The sequence below is a fragment of the Callorhinus ursinus genome, unplaced genomic scaffold, assembly GCF_003265705.2.
Source record: "Callorhinus ursinus isolate GAN/ISIS: 27379988/994484 unplaced genomic scaffold, GSC_fseal_2.0 scaffold1, whole genome shotgun sequence".
Lineage (NCBI taxonomy): Eukaryota > Metazoa > Chordata > Mammalia > Carnivora > Otariidae > Callorhinus > Callorhinus ursinus.
In genome coordinates, this window is record NW_027397063.1 from 14,597,835 (window position 1) to 14,619,877 (window position 22,043).

Sequence of the window (22,043 nt, forward strand, 5' to 3'; positions counted from 1 at the left end):
CGAACAGCCATGATTTTCCCAACACCTTCCTTCATCATCGATTCATCCATCAATTATTCATTCCACCTTTATTGGGTAGAGGGGCTGTTCTAGAACTCTGAACACAATAGTGAACAGGACATGTACAATACGCTCATCTTGGAGTTTACACCAGCCCAGAAGAAAGACATGAGCTCTTTGAAAAATGAAGAATGCTCTGGGAGCATAAAACAGGGAAACTTAGGAGAGTCCAGGGCCTCAGAAGGTCTCTGGGGAAGTGATGTCACCCTCATTGGAAATAATCAACTCCAGTGCCATTTTTCATTTTTCCTGACTTAGTTAATGAAAAAGTGTGATTCTTCCACGGAGGTTTAGATCCAAAAGTAAGCACAATGACTGAAAATCTCAGAAAGGTGTACCAACACTGGGAGACAGAAAGATACACACTATGGTCTTATTGTTTTCAGTAAATGTAACAACACTATAGGTATTGACAAAAAAATTAAAGCTTAAAAATATTTACTCAAAAACAATCTTAGATGATATATTAAATGTATATATGTATATGTATGTGTATATGTAGATTTTATTGTGTCTATATGTGTATATGTGTTTAGGCACATGCACACATATATAGACACAATATATACACATATACAGACACAATAAAATCTATAGAACATAAATATCTGATATGTTCTATACTGTGTTTACACATATGGCCATCTACAGGAAGGAGGGGGTAAGAAGCAGGAGAATTGAAAGATTAGATAAAGACAAAGGGTACATGAAGCAGTAAAGAGTTGCCCCTATGGCCTTCCTTCTATCCCAATAATTCCAGAAGTCCTAAGCAACTGTGAAGTGCTTGATGAGAAAGAATACCTTGGTGAAAATCCAGAGTTGAGTTTTGCTTTGGATCTGAGTGGAGATATGGGCGAAAGAGCCAGAAAATGAACCAACAGCTGAGATCTGGATTACCCCAGGACAAAATTTATTCTTCAGAGTGAAGGAGAGATTTCATGTCCTTCACATAATCCTCCAAAAATACTATTTCTGGGAACTGAGCATTTGAAGTGAAACTTCCTGACAAGCACAAGACATGTAGATAGTCTATTCTGAATTACCCATCATTTAACTCTTAATTGTTGAAGTTCTTAACATGATAAATTAAAAGCCCCTCCATCATTTTAGATAGTTGGACTGATGGCATAAGGAACCAAAGGGACTTCTAATATTTCCCCCCATTTAGTCAATTTCATTTTTCCATTCGACATTAGACAGGAGGCTTTTTAATCCCTTAATTGCTATTCTTAGGGAATAGGAAAAAAAAATTAAAGTGGGTGTTACCAAATACTCCCCTAGGTATCAAAATCTCAATTATGCATCTGTAGAGTGCCTAATTTACAGAATTTGAATGCCTAGGGAACGATTTAAGATAATCTGGTTGCAAAATGTTCCCCTAGGTAACTTAATGAGATGATTTGCTGAATAGGGCTATTATTAATAAGCCAATTAAATGTTGAAGGGCAGCTACTAAAAGAAAAATGGCCATTTTGCTTTGATATAGCTTTTCTTAAGCAATCCTTTTTCTCAGAAAATAGATAACAGGGCCAAATGACAGTTAAGAGCTCTCCTTAACAGTTATTTTAAAATCATAATACCAGCATATGAGGAAATATTTGCTATCATCATATAGGGAGGAGAGCTAAGAGATGAAAGGAGTGTTGGTTTTCTTATTTGTAGAGGACTCCTTGACTGCTTTTATTTATAAGAAGTAATTCACTAATCCTTTTTGAAGTTTCAGGGAATATATGTTCAACATCATCTTAAATACGGCTCCATTTATTACTCTGAATATCAGAGAGGTGATTTAGCAATCACATATACACACACACACACTCTCTCTCTCTCTCCCTCTCTCTCACGCACACACTCATACACTCCACTGTGATTTCAAAAGATGTAAGATTTGGAGGATTTTAGTAAAGTTTCAAATTCTAACTTTTTTCTTTTTAATTGAAGTATAGTTGACTCAAATTCTGATTTCTTTCTTTCTATTATCATAACTGATTCAAATTGCCTTTGTTCCATATCCTGAGGCTTGGTAAAATTTTGTAAACTGGATCCTACTTAATTTTTCCTAGGCTCCATCACTCACATATCTCTTTGGGAAAAGTAAAATCTAATTTTTCCTATCCATCACCTTCTGTGTTCTCACAACCCATAAAAATTCACCCAGTACAAGTGTTTTTTCTCTTGCATTAATTATTTCTTAGATTTATTAATCTAATTATAGAATTATATATATAATTGCTCAACACAGACTCATTTATTCATTGATTCTTAGATGTGTTTATCCAGACAACAAATAGTATTTTTGAAGATATCAATACCAGAATGAATAATCATCCTCTTCACTAGTGCAAAGAAAATTATCAGAAAGCTTAGGACTCTTTAATGTCCATAGTTATTATCTGAAAATGCTTCAAAACTTATACTGATGGCTTTAAATAAATTTCAGTGCACCCACCTAAACATAGGTAAATCAGAAAATAAGTTATTATTATTAATAATTAATTAGAAAATAAGTTATCTCAACAACAAGAACTCAATTTTACATATGTATTATTTTAAGACCCTTTTTAAAATTATCTTTTCTTTTCCTACAGCCATTAAGATACAGCCTTCTAGACTCCAAATAGCTTAAGAAGATCAATTAAGACTCAGAAACGTATGCTAGAGCACTGTTGCTAGTCCCTAAAGTACTTTCTTCACAATTGATTTTAAGCAGCTAATTTTTTTTTTTTTTTTTAGTCCTTCTTAGCTCAGGAAACTTATTTAATGTGCCAACACTAAGTGATAGTTATGATCCCACAGCTATCATCAAATTAGGGAGAAAGCGGTGAAAAACTCATGGAAGCATGTAAAAAGACTATTTATTTAATTATATGGAATTACATTGACTCTACAACACAAAGTAGATGTAAAATATTCTGTACATAAAATAATTTCTTTCATTTTTCCATATACATTATGAAATTAATAAGCTTGTCTTTATTCTCCAAATACATGGTTTAATCCTACTGATTTATTGTTAGAGACATTGATTTTCACAAAGAATGCATAGAGACATCTATTCTTTTACTACTCTAGTTCTGTTCTCATAAATTCTGTCTTCTTAATGTGTAACTGAACAAAATCAGGTGCTCTATATGTGTTTCCTGATCTATATTAAGTTACACATTCTCTATATTAGGATATGATTTGTTTTTCCTCATCCTGGTGAAATTCAGGCTTAATACTTAGATTCAATGTCTGCTAGCAATCAACACTCACATAGGGAATATATTATCTCAATTCTGTTGTTCCTAGATGGTAAAACATACAGTCTCATGCACATGGAGAGTTGAAAGATAGGGTCAAAGAAGCAATCAAGTTTAAAATCCTTATGATGTTGCTTACTTTCTGAATTCCCCTATTTCCTTTCCATAGAGGTTATACAATTAAAAAATGCATCACATATCGCTAAATAATTTTTCAAGTTATTCAATTGTACTTTACTCCACTATGGAATTCATGCAGTTTGAGCAACTAATAGATGAAGTGGCTTAAAATCACATAAAGAGAACAGATGATTAAAAACCTTTTTGAAATTGTAACTATTTCAATACAAGTACAAATATCAAAGCAAAGACTGCCATAAAACAGCCTCCAAATCTTAAAATCCAAATTTTATTTATTTTTTCCCAAGTTTGACTCTTTTATTATGTTCAGTTGGACACTGTATAGTATATCATTGGTTTCTGATGTAGTGTTCAATGATTATTAGTCGCATATAACACCCAGTGCTTATCACAACACTTGTCCTCCTCATTACCCATCACCTGGCTACGCCATCCAAATTTTTAAACATGAAGAACTAATCTGTTGAGAAATAAAATGTGGAGAAAATTATTCCTTCCCAAGATCTGCTCTTGTTTGACCACATTCATAGAATTTACATTGAATCATGGAATTTCCTATTAACCCTGTAAAGCATGATGTTTGTAGGATGAAGAGGGCAGAGAAGGAAGGCAAAGAAAAAAGAATAGAAATACAGAGATTATTTCAATGTGTTGAAGTAGAAGGCATACCATAAACGATATGGTAAAGATAAAGTGGGTCAGAATGGCTGTACTTGGGACGCACAGAGCTAGTCAACTGAAGTGAGATGAGAGAGTCGAGGGGTTGGTATAATCTCCACAGGCAGATTTTAATTCAACACTTACTGCAGCAAAACTGTTTTGATTTTAAAGTCTTATGTTCTGATATCTGTTCCCCATGCCCACCAAATCACCCACATTCTGTAAGGTTTAGTTTTCCCATTAAAAAGTACCTATTTTTTTAGTATAGTTGACACACAATGTTACATTAGTTTCAGGTGTACAACATAGTGATTCAACCAGTTTATACATTATGCTGTGCTCACCACCAGTGTAGCACCATCTTTCTAAATACATCACATCTCTATTTCAATATCATTGACTATATTCCTAATGCTCTTTTATACCAGTGACTTATTCATTCCATAACTGTGTCTCCAACTCCCCTTCAAACCAATGTTTGATTAATGGTTTATATTTATATCTATAGGGTCCAAGAGGGAGAAATGCCTTCCTTGAAGTACAAAGGGTGGAGAGGAATTGCTTTTATAAATCTTGCCATAGGAGCCTAAAATTCAGCTACTAAAACAGTGTTCCATCCCAAAAAGCTATTAAGTCTGAGAGCAGTAACACAGTAATTGATTATCAGTCAATTGTATCTATGTTTTAATTATGCAACAATTATTTTCATTATCATATTTAAAAAAGACAAATCCTCTAGCACCTTTTCAAGTTAGAAAGGCCTGGGGATTGGAAATGAAGAGGAGGGATATGGCAAGACAGAAGGAAGATGGACTTGAGAAGGGACTAAAACTTTCTTTTACTGGTAGGGGAAATATAGATGTTGAATAAATAGATGAAAATAGGGCACCTCTATTATTAGTTTGGCGGGGGAGAAAAGGGAAAAAATGGAAGATATAAATTTACTGAAAATAAAACTTTGTACAAATTTTAACCTAAGACTAAGCCATATCAACTACATAAAAAATTAAAATATTTTCATCATCTTTATGGAAATTTGAATTACTCCAAATTTTCTGTTATTATACTTAACACTTTAACTTATTTGAATTTCTAGAAGAACTGTTTATCATTGTTACTTAATATACATACATGCCTAATATGTCTATGAATTCAATGCAAATTTAATGCAATTTGAAAACATTGTACAAAATGATAATAAAAATGTACTCACACTTCTATACTTCACAATGTATTCCAAAATAGGGGCCCCTCCATCATCCTGCTTGGTGATACTGAGTTTAAAGCTCTTCCCACTGCTTGGCTGCCCATGTATGGATGGAGGACTTGGTTCACCTAAATAAGCGATACAACATTCTTGATTTTTACACACACCTCAGATACCTGGAGAAACTGCATTCTAATAAAGAGAACACCGTCATGTAATAATAAAAAAAAAAGATGTGATCTTGAATTTACCATTTTCCATTTGCCTTTTGTTGTGATAAAACCTCTGATCCTTTCTCCCCAAGAAACAGCAGTATTCATAAATCTACATAAATATAGAAGTGACACCCGAGAACCAAAATATTATTTATACTGATATGCAAATGTTCTGATAATAGTATTGCATTATACAACTGAAAACTTTATTTCTTGTGTTATTAATAGTGTGCAATCCTATTTATTAAGGTAAATTTTTGTAAACATTTTGTACATGTTTTAATATAAACATATTAAGTTATAGAACTATATGGAATATATATTTACCAAGAAAGATGATGGTTTAGCATACATATCTGCTTTAATGAGTGTTTTTTTTTTTTAAGATTTATTTATTTATTTTGAGAGAGAGAGAGCACACATGCGTCGGGGGGGGGGCAGAGGGAGATGGAAAGAAAGAATCTCAAGCAGACTCCATGCTGAGCACAGAGCCTGATGTGGGGCTCGATCTCAGGACCTGAGATCATGACCTGAGCCGAAGCCAAGAGTTGGACACTTAACCGATTGAGCCACCCAGGTGCCCCTTAATAAGTATTTTTAAATTAGATGCAGATTTGAATACAGAAATTTTGTAGTAACTAACCAATAGATATGTGTTCCAATATATATTTTTTCTTCTAACTTCATGAACATATTTGCCTTTGATGTTATTCTTCCCATGGAGGTGGTCTTATAACAAAGATGCTTACATATTTAATATGAACAGGGATCTAGTGAAATGTAATATGTGAAGGATGCCATCACTGCTTGACAACTTGGAATGGGAATTTCTTGCTGTGTGTCACTTATGTGATGTCCTTCAGCATGCACTGTCATCCTCTAACCTTTTTTTCTCCAATTCTCTATAGATAGGAATATAGTAATACTAAGGAACTTTCAGGAGACATGCTTTAGTTTGCCAGGTTCCAGAAACTTGTAGTATGGGTCTACTCAGAGGAATGTCAAGACAAACTAAGCAGAATAGAGTGAAGAGGATTTTATGCCTCCAAACTTGGAGAATCTGTTTTTTTTTTTTTTTCTCAGCAGGTTATCTTTTTTAAATATGGTGTTTATAACCATATGAAGTGAGTAGTTTATTTGAGAAAAGGTGTATCATTAAGGAAATATGTCAATGGGGTGTGGTGACGGGCAAGTATATAATAAAATAGCCTTGTATACTAGAGCCATATAGAAACAAAATAAATAGAGGTATTTGGGAGTGATTCTTCATTAAAATTAATTACATTAGTGTGCAGATATTATGATATGACATGATCTGTATTCAATATAACATTTTTTTGATAAATGAATTAAAATGTCTATAAAATCAGTATAATAATTTCTTAAAAAGACTTAGATTGTGGGAAAATCTAATGATAAGATGGATTTTATATTCAGGTAGATTAATATCACTTCTAAATTAAATTTTAGAATGTATGTGTTGTAGAGTATGAATTCATTTAATAATATTGTAATATTATTTTGATAATAACATTTGAGATAATAGCAGGAACTGTATTTTCAGTTACAAATGTTTTAACATATACATTTCAAATATTTATGTCTACATTTAACCTTTACAATATACTAAATTTGTGATTCCATTACAGCTGCTACTTCCTTTGAAAAGAAAGTTCAGAACAAATGTAAATTCTATCAAAAAGGAATTGATTAAAATAATGGTTTCTATTGTAGCCAATTTGTCATATTAGCTGTATATAACAAGCAGGGTGATGCACAGATTTTATAACAGCATTTCTTGGGTCACAGTCAAATTTCTTACATTGTCAAATAATTTATTCAACATAAAGGAAATGGAAGTCTTTTCAAATTTATCTTCACTTTATGTAATTCAACTGCCTTACAATGCCCCAAAAGAGGACAGTAGCAGAGATGAGGCTACAATAGTTAATCTTCTGCAGTCACCATGAAAATGGATTAATTCAGTGGTGCCTTTTTCTCACACTTAGGCCCTACAGAATCTATGGGATAAAGGCAAGAGTCATGTGTCATCAAAAGAATGAAATATTGGACATGTTACATAGTCACTATTCTTACTCTCTCACAGACCATGGTCTGAGCACTATAATCTAACTAATCAGACTGTTAATGAGTAGGACACCTTCCTGATGAGGACAATTTCCTGAGGACAGTTTTACTGTATTTATTGTACTGCACCTTTTCTTTTTTGTCTCATTCCAGAGCAGAGTTAATTTTAAATACTTAGATGCCATTGTTTTCAGAAACCAATTCAACAAAGACCTAATTCACTTCCCCAAAGTGTTGAAACACCTCCGTGCATTTTAAGATCCCATAAGTTTGCAAATGAAGAGAATGGCCACAGAGAGCAAAACAGAGATAATTACTTACGGACTGGTAACGTCTGGAAGATTTCTATTTTACTGTAGTCCCCTTGTCCTTTTCCATTTACTGCTGCAACCCTGATTTCGTAAGTCGTATTTGGTTCCAGGTTGCTCAAAACAACCATTGCTAGAAGACGAAAAATAGTATATATATGTCTATGGTTAATATATTTTAATAAGTAAACAAAACAACCTATTTCAAAGCTGAGTGAATAATTTCACCGTCAATCTTCCCAGAAGATACCTGAAAAAATAGAAAATACGTATAAGATAATGATTTGTGAACACTGCCCTTTTCACTCTATTTTAGCCTTCTGATTCCACACAGTAACTTCCAAAGAAGAAAATTAATAGCTTCTTTTATGATACATTCACAATATATTGAAGAAATAAGAATGATCTAAATAAAACATCCTTACTGTATGCATCCCAAATATTTTATCTACTTTAAATCGAATTCAATATATAGAACTCTGGCCTCAGGTATAAGGTGTTTCTTTCATGGTGGAAAAGTGTCACAAAGCTGACTTTACAACCAAAATAGATCATTTATTTGATAATCTCAAATCAAATCAAATTATTTTTAATGCTGGTTTGAAGGTTGTCACCTCCTGTATTTTTTCTCTGAATTTCTTTTTAATTCTATACTTTATGAGACCTGGATCCAACATGACACTAAGAAGAGAGAATCTGAAAAAGTACAGGGATGTGAAGGTTATTAGAAACATCTCCTGGGTCATGCCAACCTCTTCAATTTGCCAAAGAAATTTGGTACAATGGTAGCTTTAAAATATCATATCTTTACAAATTCCTCTGGAGGAAGCCAACAAAATTCCATAGATGCCTCCAGCCTTACTGCTTTTGCTAAATAGTGCAAAAATTGGGGCACCTGGATGGCTCAGTCATTAAGCGGCTGCCTTCGGCTCAGGTCATGATCTCAGGGTCCTGGGATTGAGCCCCACATCAGACTCCCTGCTCCGCGGGAAGCCTGCTTCTCCCTCTCCCACTCCCCCTGCTTGTGTTCCCTCCCTCACTGTGTCTCTCTCTGTCAAATAAATAAAATCTTTAAAAAAAATAGTGCAGAAATTTACTAGTGGAAGTGGTAAAGCCTTGATAAACAATCAGAAAGAAATTAAGTTTGGCTTATATAATAAACCCAAGTAAAATGATCGACTCATAATACAAGGTATAATCAATCATAAAATAAAAGTTTAAATCATAGGTAACCAGGATCATATCTGTAGAGATACTGTTTTATATGAACCATGACTAAAGATGGTACATTCAATAAAATTACAATATGATTTATCAGCATATTTCTGAAAAGTAAATTGCATTATAATATAGATTCTTTAGGTAATATTTTTCATTCCACATGTATGAATATACTTAATGAATTTGTTTTGATACTTCCTTTTGTTTCATACTTTTCCCTAATATTCATTATCATGACATCTCTTTAGCTTTTTTATTATAATTGTTTAATTTCATTGAATTGCTTACTGAACTACAGAAAAGAAAAAAGTTGCTGAATGCATGGTAAAGATGTTTTCTTTGTCTAAAATGTAGAATTTAAAATATATAAAAGTTACATATATATTTTACATTTTACATATACATTTTACATATCTGATATATTTTGTCATATATATCAGATAATTATTAGTGGCAAAAAAGGATCCCAGATATCAACCAGACTTTATTTAATACATTACAGATGTTCTAAAACCAGCAAAAGGATATATTTCCAGTTGGCAAACCCGACATTTGTGTTTCTCAGTTTCTCTACCTCGTAAGAAAACTGACTTTGTTTTTGAGAGTACATTGCCTTGTCAAAGCCTCAGATTATAATACTTGGTGTCAAAGTTAAGGGAGGCCATGTGGGAAAGACTGATGGGCAGGGATATCCAACTGACTAGAAGCTACAAGGATAAATGGGAATATGAAAGCTTAATCCAAGTGTTGCTGACAAGCTAACAACCTGTAAGCTTTTTCAGGAAACCCAGATCCAGTTGGTTGATGATGTGGAATCAATGTATATATAATATCAGTCCAAGAAAAATAAATAGCTATGACTGAGAGGTTAGTGCATTAGATCATGCAGATTAAGGAATGGGAGGAGGGAATCAAATGAAAAGTTAGAAAGCTAAAATGCTGAGAAGTTGAAATCCTACTGTCCTTGAAAGATTCTGTTCAAGGTCAGTATAACAAGGAATTTCAAGAGCTTAAAAGTCATCATATCTTATCAATTTGCCAGTAAACAAATATAACAAATGTAAAGTCAATGTGAAATAGGCTTACTGTTCTGCAGAGATTTTTAAAGCTTTATAAAAGCGTGTTTGTTCTTCAGGTCTTATAATAAAAATGCTTAAGCCTTTGGACAGTCAATATTGTCACGGACCAGTCAGTGTTGAATGTGATGTCATGAACCAGTCGGTGTTTGATTGCCCTTTCCTTTACCCTAATAGGGAATGGCTTGATGTAGCATGGGGACATATTAGACTCATGCAGGTATTACACTGACTACAAAAACCTTTGCAAGAAGACCCTGTCGTGATGCATGCTTTTAAAATCATGAAGGAAGTTATTTGGTTCTGAGCCCGATTCCACCACTGACTGAGATCCTACCGTCTCAGGGCTGAGTGAGTCTCCCAACTCATCAACGAAGACACTTTTATTAAGTTCATAGAAACAAAAGTAGAAAAACAAACTGAAAGAAGGTATAGATAACATAATCTGTGTTCTGTGAAATAATCATCACCACACATCACTGATCTATGCAAATGGGGATATTATATGGAGACTGAGATAATGCAATTGATAGTCTAAAAGTTGTTCATCTTTTGACTCTGTTTAATGGCAAAAATACTCTGTATTTAGATACTCATTCATAAATATTAACATTTGCACAGATATAGGAGAGATTGTGATAGATGCCTTTCCTGCTTCAGACAACTTTGCTAGGTGCTATGCCTCTCCATATTTCTATGATGTAAAGACGCAACTGCTACCATCATTTTTTTTTTCTCTAGGTCTTTAGGATCTGGTTTCTAGTTCCTTTTAGTGATTTTTATTTTTTTAATTTTTATTTTTTAATTATTTTTTATTATGTTATGTTAATCACCATACATTACATCATTGGTTTTTGATGTAGTGTTCCATGATTCATTGTTTGCATATAACACCCAGTGCTCCATTCAGTATGTGCCCTCTTTAATACCGTCATTTTAAGATCATTGATACACTGTAACTCAGCCTTGTAGGTGAGAACAATTGGTAATGTTTCTGTTCATTTGTTTGCCTTGATACAACTCAGCAAGAAAATCAGTAGAATTCAAATCACACAATTTTAATTGTAAATAAAATCATCTGTAAATCAAAAGTGTGGAGATCAGACGGTTCATCTTTTTAGGTTAAAAATGGATGATAGACCTAGCAAAGTATCAGAGCATACCGAATGAAGGAAAAATGAGGTTATTAGATTAAACAATTAAAACAACAATTCCCTCCTCTCCGTAAAAAAAAAAAATAATAATAATAATCTTCCACATTTTACTTGGATTATCTGAATGTTTCTAGTGAAAGCTCTTTCTGGCTTAAACGGTCGGCATTCTTCCTCTTCTCCCATTTCACAGGGCTTGTGAGGAGGTTTGAGTTGTCCCTCTATCTCTGCCAAGGGGAAACTCATTTCTCTAATTACATTATAATCAACTCAGAATCAAGTTTCCTCATATTCTTCTGTTCTCCATGTCCAGACTCTCCCCTCCGCTGACTGAATTTTGCAGCAGAGCAGTTTGCGGAGGAGAGGAGCAGAGAGCTTAAATACTGGCTGAACTGTTATTAGAGCACTGGGCTACAACACTCAAAGGTAAAGTGGATGAGGGGGCCTCGTGGAGGGCCTTCAAAATTGTAGGGGAGAGGCATGGAAGTAAACCTATTGAAGCAAGTTTTACAAAGTTTATACACAAGAAGTCAGTCTATTTTTGAGTCCCACCTGTAAGGGTTTTGCTATAATAACCCTTATTATGAGGCTTATTAACATTGTGTGAACATAAGGATTATTGTGTGCAATAGAAAGAGCTCCATAAATTGGGACCAATTTAAAAAGAGGGAAAGGAAAAGATTCAGGGGAGGCAAAGCCCGGATCTGTAATTTGACTTGCCTTTCTTAAATGAGAGGATACATACATTAAATCATCCACAACTTCCTGGCATAGGACCAAACACAGGGTTTTTGAATACCCAAGGTAGAGCCTGAAAGCAAACTACCACTTGAAAAACGAGAGGCTGTGTACTCTATAATAGACTCATACCTCAAATTATGAAGTTAGTTAATGGAAGACTTTTTTTCCCCAAATGTGCCCATACAATAGAACAAAAGAACCACAAACTGAGGTGTGGGATGGGTTCTTTCCCTATAATTTGTTAGAAAATCAAACTCAAAAATTATGTGAAAGCAGACCTAGATTACAAACTACTATAAGTTCTCTAAGGACAAATAGCATAAATTATTTTACAGTTATATTTAGTTAACATGATTTGGAAATCATAATGCAATTCTTCTGAAAATTATAAACCACCATGAATTTTTCTGTGACATGGCAACAGGTATAGGTTCTACAAAGAATCTGGTTTTCTTCATTAATTTAATGTTTCTGCCTGATTTAAATATAATTGAGTTTCATAAATGACTATTTGGTCACCTGGCTATAAAAGCAAAAGTTCAGCAAATATTGAACTGTATAAAAATAATGACATTAAAACTAGCAAATGAAGGAAAACAGAAACTTTTTACATTATTTTTGCAAGTACAGAGATAGTGTTGCTAGACAGAAAATTCTGGTTTCATTTTCCCTTTAAGAGGGGAATCAGACTTCATTAAAAGGAGTTAATAAAGTAAGTTTTTGTTTGTTCAGATTACGTCTTGTAGATCCCACCCCTTTAGCTGTCAAGAGAAGAAGAAGCTACAGAATATTTATGACCCTTGGAGCAAAATAAATTACATATCTGCAAAATAATTAGGCTGAGCAAAGTTCTAAAGTGAGATTGAATTGAGCCATGCTCTTTTGGCTCTCTTAAACCTCAAGACTCTCGATGGGGTTTTCCAGCCAGTCAGCGTAAGCAGGTAAGGACTCCCTGGATGTAGAAATGCTGTATCACCCACCTGAAAGGCCACTTATTCAGGCTTTCAGGAACCATGAGACATGTAAGCTAGCTACAAGAAATCACAAAGCTTACCTAGGATGGGACTCATCATTCAAAATTACACTTGCTGTTAATCTCCTCAGATAAATCTGACAATATAATAAACGACCTGAAGGTTCTCATCTAAGATTCAGCTTTTGTTCTCTAAACTATGAAAATAAGCCAAAAAAACATCTTTTATTCCTTTCTTTTAAAAAAGATTTTGTTTATTTATTTATTTGTCAGAGAGAGAGAGAGAACAAGCAGGGGGAGCTGCAGGCAGAGGGAGAAGTAGGCTCCCTGCTGAGTAAGGAGCCAGATGCCCCGGCTGGATCACAAGACTCTGGGATCATGACCTGAGCTGAAGGCAGATGCTTAACAAACTGAGCCACCCAGGCACCCCTTCATTTTTTTTTTTTAGAAGGAATTATCAGACTGTCTTCTGCAGGAGTTTGCAACAGGTTTAAATACAAGTGTATTTTATCCATAACGTAGAATGTTTTCTAGTACTTTCACTCCAGTTATTCCCTACATACATATGAATGATTTGAGGGATTATTCCAGTGCAGTGTCTTTAAGTTTTAAGAAGTTTATGTAAGTAATCATCTCAGTTCAGCTAGCTTTTCATTTACTTTTGAAAAGTAAAACATACATTTTTGTACAAATCATATTGTTTCAAGATTCCATTAGTTGCAAAAGGATATAATCTCACTTTTTCAAAAGTGCCTAAAATCTTCTGTGAATCATAATATATAACTTGCATGGATATATATACTTTAAGATATATAACATTTATGAATTGATTCTGTATAATACATAATTCATACTGATATGTGTTGGTGAAAATAGAAAAATTAATCAAATTATTATGTGGTTTGTGTGGGGCTTTTACTCAAAACAGTATGTTGATGGCACTATTTTAAGACCACAGCTCATCACTTCTGAAATTCATAATTTTTTCTTTATTGTACTGTTTTGATGTTCTTTTTAATCATGAGTATAAACTGCATAAAAATTAACAATTTAACAAGGGAGTTTTAACTGACATGAGATTTTACACAAGAAGTACATACTGCCTCTTGAAATCAAATGGCTTTCCTCTGAAATATACTCTAGATAAAAACCTTGATTTAAAAACAGGAGAGTTTCATCAAAGAATATTTTTTCACAAACAATTCATACTTTTTTCACTTCAAATACATTACTTAGCATATAAAAATTATTCATCTAGAAAAGTTCAAATGATACTTCTTTTCAGGGCCCATCTAGTACATAAAACATGATGGATCTATAATTACGAAAATCTCCTTCTATTGTCTAAAACAACAGGTTTTTGTAAAATACGAAATCTCTTGATGATTAAAGGTAATCAGAGTATTATTTTTCACTTATAAAAGATTAAATTCTCAAAATGTCTGTGCCCACAAGACTTTTAATGCTACAAACTTTTTGTTGCTGTAGCTTTTTGTATTGTTTTGTTTTTTTGGCAGGGGTTGTGAGCATAAGTTAAGCTTTTGAAATTAAATGCCACCCCCCGACCATGCCTAAAGAAACTTTAAGCCTTTTTTAAGCCTTAAATATAACCTCTTAATATCATACATATTTTTTTCTCAGTTATTGATTATGCTCCCTACTTTTGTATTTGGCTGTTTTATTGTTGGAAGTTTTTACTGTAAGAATCTGCTGAGCAGGACACACACACATACACACACATATGCAGAGAGAGAGAGAGAGAGAGAGAGAGTCTCCACCCTTTATCGAACCTACACATTTTGAATGCAAAGAATTCAATAACGTTTTTGAATTGATATTTTAAAAAATATGTCAAATAAAGTATCACTTTAAAAGAAGCTGGCCCAAAGTGGACACTGCTAAATCCATAGCTGGTATCCTTTATCACTTATTGACCCTACTCTTGTATTGCTGAACACTGAAGGCACATTTATTTCTCCAAGAAAAACCTTTTGCTGGTCAGAAAAAAAATCCATTATTCAAATCCCCTTTGATGGTGTTACATTTCACACTTAGACTAGTCCAGTTTGGTTGCTTTCTACATTTCATAAATAAATAAATGGCAGCTCAGAAAGATCAACCAGCCACTAAATAGTAAAGCTTAGATTTAAACAAGATTCTGTCTTAGAGTTAAAGCCTTGCATCTTCCCACAGCTGTATCCTGGCCTATAAAACCAGAGTACAGAAAGCCCTTTGTGGAAAAGGAATTTAAAGATATCCTCATAAACCTAAATGTAGTAAAAAGTATTCTTTTCTCAAAGACACTAATTACATATAAAACTAAAAATGATAAACTAACAAAAATGGTAATACTGTATATGTCTTTTAAGATTTAATTAAACTAATAGAGAACACAGTCTCTTGGAAAATTCTACTTAACTTATGTGTTTCTGGCCTGTCATCAGAAAGAACCACATAAATGCATGCTGATGATCTTCATAAATTCCCAGCACCATAAGATAAATACAACCCAGTGATTTTTTCCTTTAGTTCCCAGGAGCACATTATAATAAAAGCAGAAATGTGATGATGGAGATTCAGAGCAAAGTGAGATCAGACTATCTGATCCTGAGTTCTGAGTTTGAGCCTTTTCACTGCACAAGAGAGACATTTCCCAGCTGGTTCTGCTTATTGTGTATTTTGGCCAATTTTTTCTTATTTATTTTTTAAACCAAATCAAACAGATTATTTCATATATCCCACTCAAGCCCATATATTCCTAGCCATTTTTCCAAATAATGAGGAACAAACTGCTTTTGCTCTATTATTTATGTTCTCTATTATTGCAACACACCAAACCATACAGACAGCTTAGAGATTCCCTTAAAATGTAAGATTCAGAACCAAGTGCAACTTGGGCAGTTTTCCCCCCCTCACTTCTTTTTAAAAAGTTTTCTTTCTCAGGCACCTGAGTGGCTCAGTTGGTTAAGCGGCTGCCTTCAGCTCAGGTCATGATCCTGGAGTCCCGGGATCGAGTCCAGTATCGGGCTCCCTGCTCAGCAGGGAGTCTGCTTCTGCCTCTGACCCTCCCCGCTCTCATGCTCTCTCTATCTCATTCTCTCTCTCAAATAAACAAATAAAATCTTTTTAAAAAAAGTTTTTTTTCTCTCTTTTGAAGGAAGTTATGTACTATCTTTTAAACTCATAATGGTACTTAAAATTTAAGCTAAAAAAGCCACGCTTTTCTGTAGTTAACCCAGACATCTACATTAGTTCTAATAAGTTGCTTGATATTTTTCAATGAATTTTAGAACATAGAAACATTCTACTATATCTAAATATTCTGGATCATGTATGTTCCTTTCTTTATCTTGTTTAATATATATGTATTTCATTTTCCATCAAACCTTAAGTGTTTCAAGTAAATTAATATGAATGCTTGTCATTCATATTTTACAGATATCATATCCCTAAACAACTTGTGACAAAGAATTTATGTGTAAATATTTTGAGTTATTTTATTAAAACATATTTCTAGATAGCTATTTTAAAAAGTATCAAATTATTTGGCTTAGAGCATTTTAAAATGTTTTTTGGAGGATTTAAATTATGAGGCATATAATTCTATGGCTAAATATTCATGTGTATAATTTATTTATTTACAAATATTTCATATAAACTGAAAAGACTCATCTGAACAATTCCACTGGAAGCCCTCATGAAAGTTTTTAATTTTATTTATTTATTGATTGATTTTTAAGATTTTATTCATTCGTCAGAGAGAGAGAGAGAGAGAGAGAGCACTAGCACAGGGAGAGGGAGAAGCAGGCTCCCCGTTGAGCAACGAGCCCGATGTGGGACTTAGCCCCAGGACCCTGGGATCATGACCTGAGCTAAAGGCAGACACCTAACCAATTGAGCCACCCAGGTGTCCCCTCATGACAGTTTTTAAAAAATCATCTGAATCTTGAATTTTAAAGCTGAAAGAATGAATGTCTATAAAATAAAGTGTCAATGAATATGAAGAATTAGAAATGGAAAGGGAAGGATTCTAGGAAGGAGCGGATTCCTAAAAGCACCAGGAATCTTGTTTCCTTACCTAAACAACAATTGTACTGGCAGAATCTACCTGATGTAAATGTGTTGGAATCTTAGAGCCTACTCAAGGCTTGCAACTTTGAGTGGAAGATATGGATGGCAAATTGTGGTCAATTTTGGTAAATTTGGTCAATTTCAGCTGTCAGGACAGTAACAGCTACCCATTCCCACCCCAGCCAAGTAGAAGGCAGCTGCACACATGTTCCTAGAGTGGCCTGCACACAGCATGTGGAAGTCAGTGTGGATAAAAAAAGGACACTCTCCTCCAAATACCAGGGATCTTGCTCTGATTTTGATTGCTGCTTTTGATCACAGAGATGCAGACAAGGAGGTGGGAAACCATTGCTGTACCTTCCCTCAGTATTGTAGGCCCCACCTCCTCTGGCAAAAGTGACTTCTCAAGGATTTAAAGAACTAGCGCCCTGAGAAGACCTGAAGTTTACATGACAGTCTGATCCTTGGCACAGACATTGCCTACAACAACAATAATTTAAAAAACAATAAAGAAGAATAATAAGAGTTCATGCTGAGTAAAGGGGAGAACTGATTTCCAGAGTTATCATATTATTAAATTCAAATGTCCAGTTTTTAACACAAATATCACAACACATGCAAAGAAACAGGAAATTATGGCCCATTTAAGAAAAAAGTTTTAATCAACAGAAACCTTCCCTGGAAAATATCTCATGGTAGATATACTGGAAAAAGACTTTTAGAACAATCTTCTTAAGATGCTCAGAGAACTAAAGGAAGATGTGGGCAAAGAAAACAAACAAACAAAACAACAATAAAAAACAATGTATGACCAAAATAAAGAAGGAACATCTAAAAAGAAACCAAAAGAAATTGTGGAGCTTAAAAGTACAATAACTAAAATGAAAAATTTATTAGAAGATTTCACAGGTAGAGATGAATGAGCAGAAGAAAGAAACAATGAACTTGAAGATAGGACAATGAAAATTCTTGAATCTAGAAACAGAAAGAAAAAATGATTGAAGAAAAATGAACAGAGCCTACGGGACCAGTGGGACATGATCGAGTGGGCCATAATCATACTGTGGGAGTCTCACAAGAAGAGTGAGAAAGAAACAGAGAGAGTATTTGAAGAAATAATTCCTGAAAATTTCAGCCATGAGTGTGAACATCCAAGAAGTCCAATGAATTTCACAGGAGCTGAGCTCAAAGAGGCCCACACCAAGACACATTATAAATCAAATTTTCAAAAGCTGAAGACCAAGAGAGAATCTTGAAAGCAGCAAAGCGAAGTAATTCATTATATATAAGATATCCCAATAACATTATTAGCAGATTTCTCATCAGAAACTGTGGAGGCCAAAAGGCAGAGGGAGGGTTTAGGCAAAGTGCTAACAGGGAAAAACTATGCATGTTTGACAAAACTGTTTGCCAAAAATGAGGGATAAATTAAGACATTCTGGATAAACAGAAACCGAGCTACTCTGTTATTTCTAGGCTTACTCTGTAAGAAAGCTCAAGGGAGTCTTTCACGGTAAAATAAAAGGACACTAGACAATGCCTCAGAGTCATATGAAGAAATAGAGATCTCAATAAAGGCAAATACATGACAACTACAAAAGTTGGTCCTACTGGAACAATGATTTGCAACTGACTCATGGTTTCTGCATGACTTGAGAGAAATATGATAACTCTATTTTTTTAAAAAATATTCTAAAAGTTAATATTATCATAACTTTAATTTGTAACTCCAAATTTTGTTTTCTACATAATTTAAGATATTAACACATTTAAAAGAATTATTGGTTCATGTTCTTAGGCACACAATGCATAAAGATGTAATTTTTTGATACCAACAACCAAAAAGGATAGGGATGAAGCTATACAAGAGCAGAGTTTTTGTATATTACTGAAGTTAAGCTAGTATAAATTCAAATTAAAGTGTTAGAACTTTAGGATGTTAAATGAAGTCTCCACGGTAACCACAAAGAAAATAGCTATAAGATAGACACAAAAATAAATGAGACAGGAATTTAAACATTTCACCACAAAAAAAACAACAAACAAAACAAAACAAAACAAAAACCTGACTAAAAACAAAAGGAGACAGTGATGTGGAAAATAAAGGATAAAAAAAGCTGTAAAGCATAAAGAAAACAAATATTAAAATGACAGAAGTCCCCCCCTTATTGGGAATTACTTTAAATGTAAATGGATTAAACACTCCAGTCAAAAGACAGAGACGGGCAGAATGACTAGAATCATATTATCCAACTATATGCTATCTATAAGAGATTTACCTTAGATCCAAAGACACAAATAGATTGAAAGTGAAAGGATGGAAGATTATCCATGGAAATAATAACCAGAAGAGAGCAGGGCTGATTATACTACTATCAGAGTAAATAGACTTTAAATCAAAAAGTGTCACAGGAGACAAAAAAGAAATTATATATTAATAGAAGTTTCAATACAACAAGAAGATATAACAATTATAAACATATAGATGTTACTACAGACAAAATAATGGGTAGAACAATCAGAGATTAGATTAAGTAAAGAAACTGGAGACTTAAACAACAAAATAAAAGTACTAAATTTAGAATACTGTCCAAACAATAAGATTATTCTTTACTGCACATGGGATATTTTTCCAAAATAGAACATATGTTAGGCCACAAATTAGGTCTCAACAGACTTTAAAAGATAGATATCAAATAAAGTAACTTTTCTAACCAGAACAGTATGAAGTTAAAAATCATTAACCAAGGGGAAATTAAAAAAATTCACAAAATAGTGAAAATTAAAGATTACATACTTAAACAAACTAATGAGTCAAAGAGGAAATCACAAGGGTAGTTAAAAAACACTAAGAGATTAATAAAAATGAAAACACCACATAGGAAAAACTAATGGGACACAGCAAAAGCAGGGCTCAGGAGGAATTCATAGCACTAAATGCTTACATTAAGAAACAAGAAACATACCAAATCAACAACTTAACTTTACAACTTAAAGAACTAGGAAAAGAAGAAATGACTAAACCCAAAGCCAGCAGAGATAAGAAAATAAGAACAATTAGGACAGATAAAAATGAAGTAGAGAATAGAAAAATAATAGAGATAATCAATGATACCAAAAGTTGATTCTTCAAAAAACAATCAAGTTAAAGAAAAACTTTAGCTACATAGACTAAGATAAAAAAAAATGATACTCAAATTACTAAAACCAGAAATTAATTGGAGATATTACTACAAATTCTACATAAATAGGATTATGAGACTACTATGAATAACTGTATGCTGACCAACTGGAAAACTTAGATGAAAAGGGCAAATTTCTAGATACGCAAAATATACTAAGACTAAATCATAAAGTAATAGAAAATCTGAATAGACCTATAACTAGTACAAAGATTGAATCAGTATTCAAAAATCTCCTGACAAAGAAAAACACTGTACTCAACAGCTTCTGATGAATTATATCAAATGTTTAAGGAAAAACTAATACTGAAGTGCTGGGTGGCTCAGTTGGTAAAGCATCCAACTCTTGATTTTGGCTCAGGACATGATCTTAGGGTCCTGGAATTGAGCTCTGCGTCAGGCTCTGTGCTTAGTGGGGAGTCTGCTTCAGGATTCTCTCTCTCTCCCTCTGCTCCTTCCCCCCAAAATAAATAAATAAATCTTAAAAATAAAGAAAAACTAATGCCAATTTTTCTCAAAAATTCCTAAAAACAATGAAGCAGAAGATCACTTCCTAACTCATTCTGTGAGGCCAGCATTAACATGATACCAAAACCAGATAAAACCACTACAAAAAAATATAAAAAACTACAAGTTAGTATTCTTTATGAACAGTGATAAAGAAATTCTCAATAACATGCTAGCAAACCAAATTCAGCAGCATAGTAAAAGGTTTATATACCATGACCAAGAAGAATTTATTCCTGGAAAGCAAGGATGTTTCAAACATACAAAAATTAAACAATGTAATACACTACAATTATAGGATAAAGGAAAAAATGTATCATTATCTCAATTGATGCAGAAAAAGCATTTGACAAAATTTAATACCTCATCATGATAAAAACACTCAAAACCTAAGAATAAAAAGTAAATAATTCAGCATAATAAAAGCCATACATTAAAAATCTCCAGTTAATCGTACTTAATGGTGAAAGATTAAAATCTTTTTCTCCAGAATCAGGAACAAGGCAAGGATACCCGTTTTCACCACTTCTAATTAACATAGTACTGGGATTTCTAGCCAGAGCAATTAGGAGGTAAGAATAAACAAAAGGCATTTAAATTAGAAAGAAAGAAGTAAACTTATCTTTGTTCACTAATGATGTGATTTTATATGTAGAAAATAATAAAAATTCCACAAAAAACTTTTAGAACTAAAAAATGAATTCAATGAAGTGAGAAGATACAAAGTCAACACACTCCAGAATCAGTTGAATTTCTGTATACTAACGATGAACATTCTAAAAAGGAAAATTAAAAAACAATTCCATTTTAATAGCATCAAAAAGAATTAAATACTTAGGAATTAAATCAATGAAAGAAATTTAAGACTTGCACAAAAAAAACTACAAAATATTTTTGTAAAAATTTTGTGAAAGAAATTAAAGGATATATTAATAAATGAAAATACATCCAATATCCATGGATTGGAATGTCTAATATTGTTAAAATGTCAAAAGTACTCAAAGCCTTATAGATATAAAATGTAGGATAAGCAGCCTCACCAACAGATGGGGGAATAAAACAATGCTACCCTGGACAGATCACATGTCTTGAACTCCAAATCCAAAGTTCATGCTATGTGTGTCTGTGTCACAATACCCAGTTGTGAGGATGAAGATCTCTAGCAAAACATTCTAAATTGAAGCAGTTTTACAGAGCACA

The 22,043-nt window shown here is 33.3% G+C and overlaps 1 protein-coding gene across 2 annotated transcripts in view; it reads right to left on the reverse strand.

Moving 5' to 3' along the window:
- Positions 1 to 22,043, reverse strand: part of NCAM2 (neural cell adhesion molecule 2) — a 519,291-nt gene that overhangs the window by 48,315 nt on the left and 448,933 nt on the right. For both annotated transcript variants that reach the window (XM_025872652.2, XM_073891683.1), the window contains exons 13-14: positions 7,935 to 8,054; positions 5,317 to 5,438 (exon numbers count right to left, since the gene is read on the reverse strand). In XM_025872652.2, the coding sequence (XP_025728437.1) occupies positions 5,317 to 5,438; positions 7,935 to 8,054 (242 nt within the window). The remainder of the gene's footprint in view (positions 1 to 5,316; positions 5,439 to 7,934; positions 8,055 to 22,043) is intronic.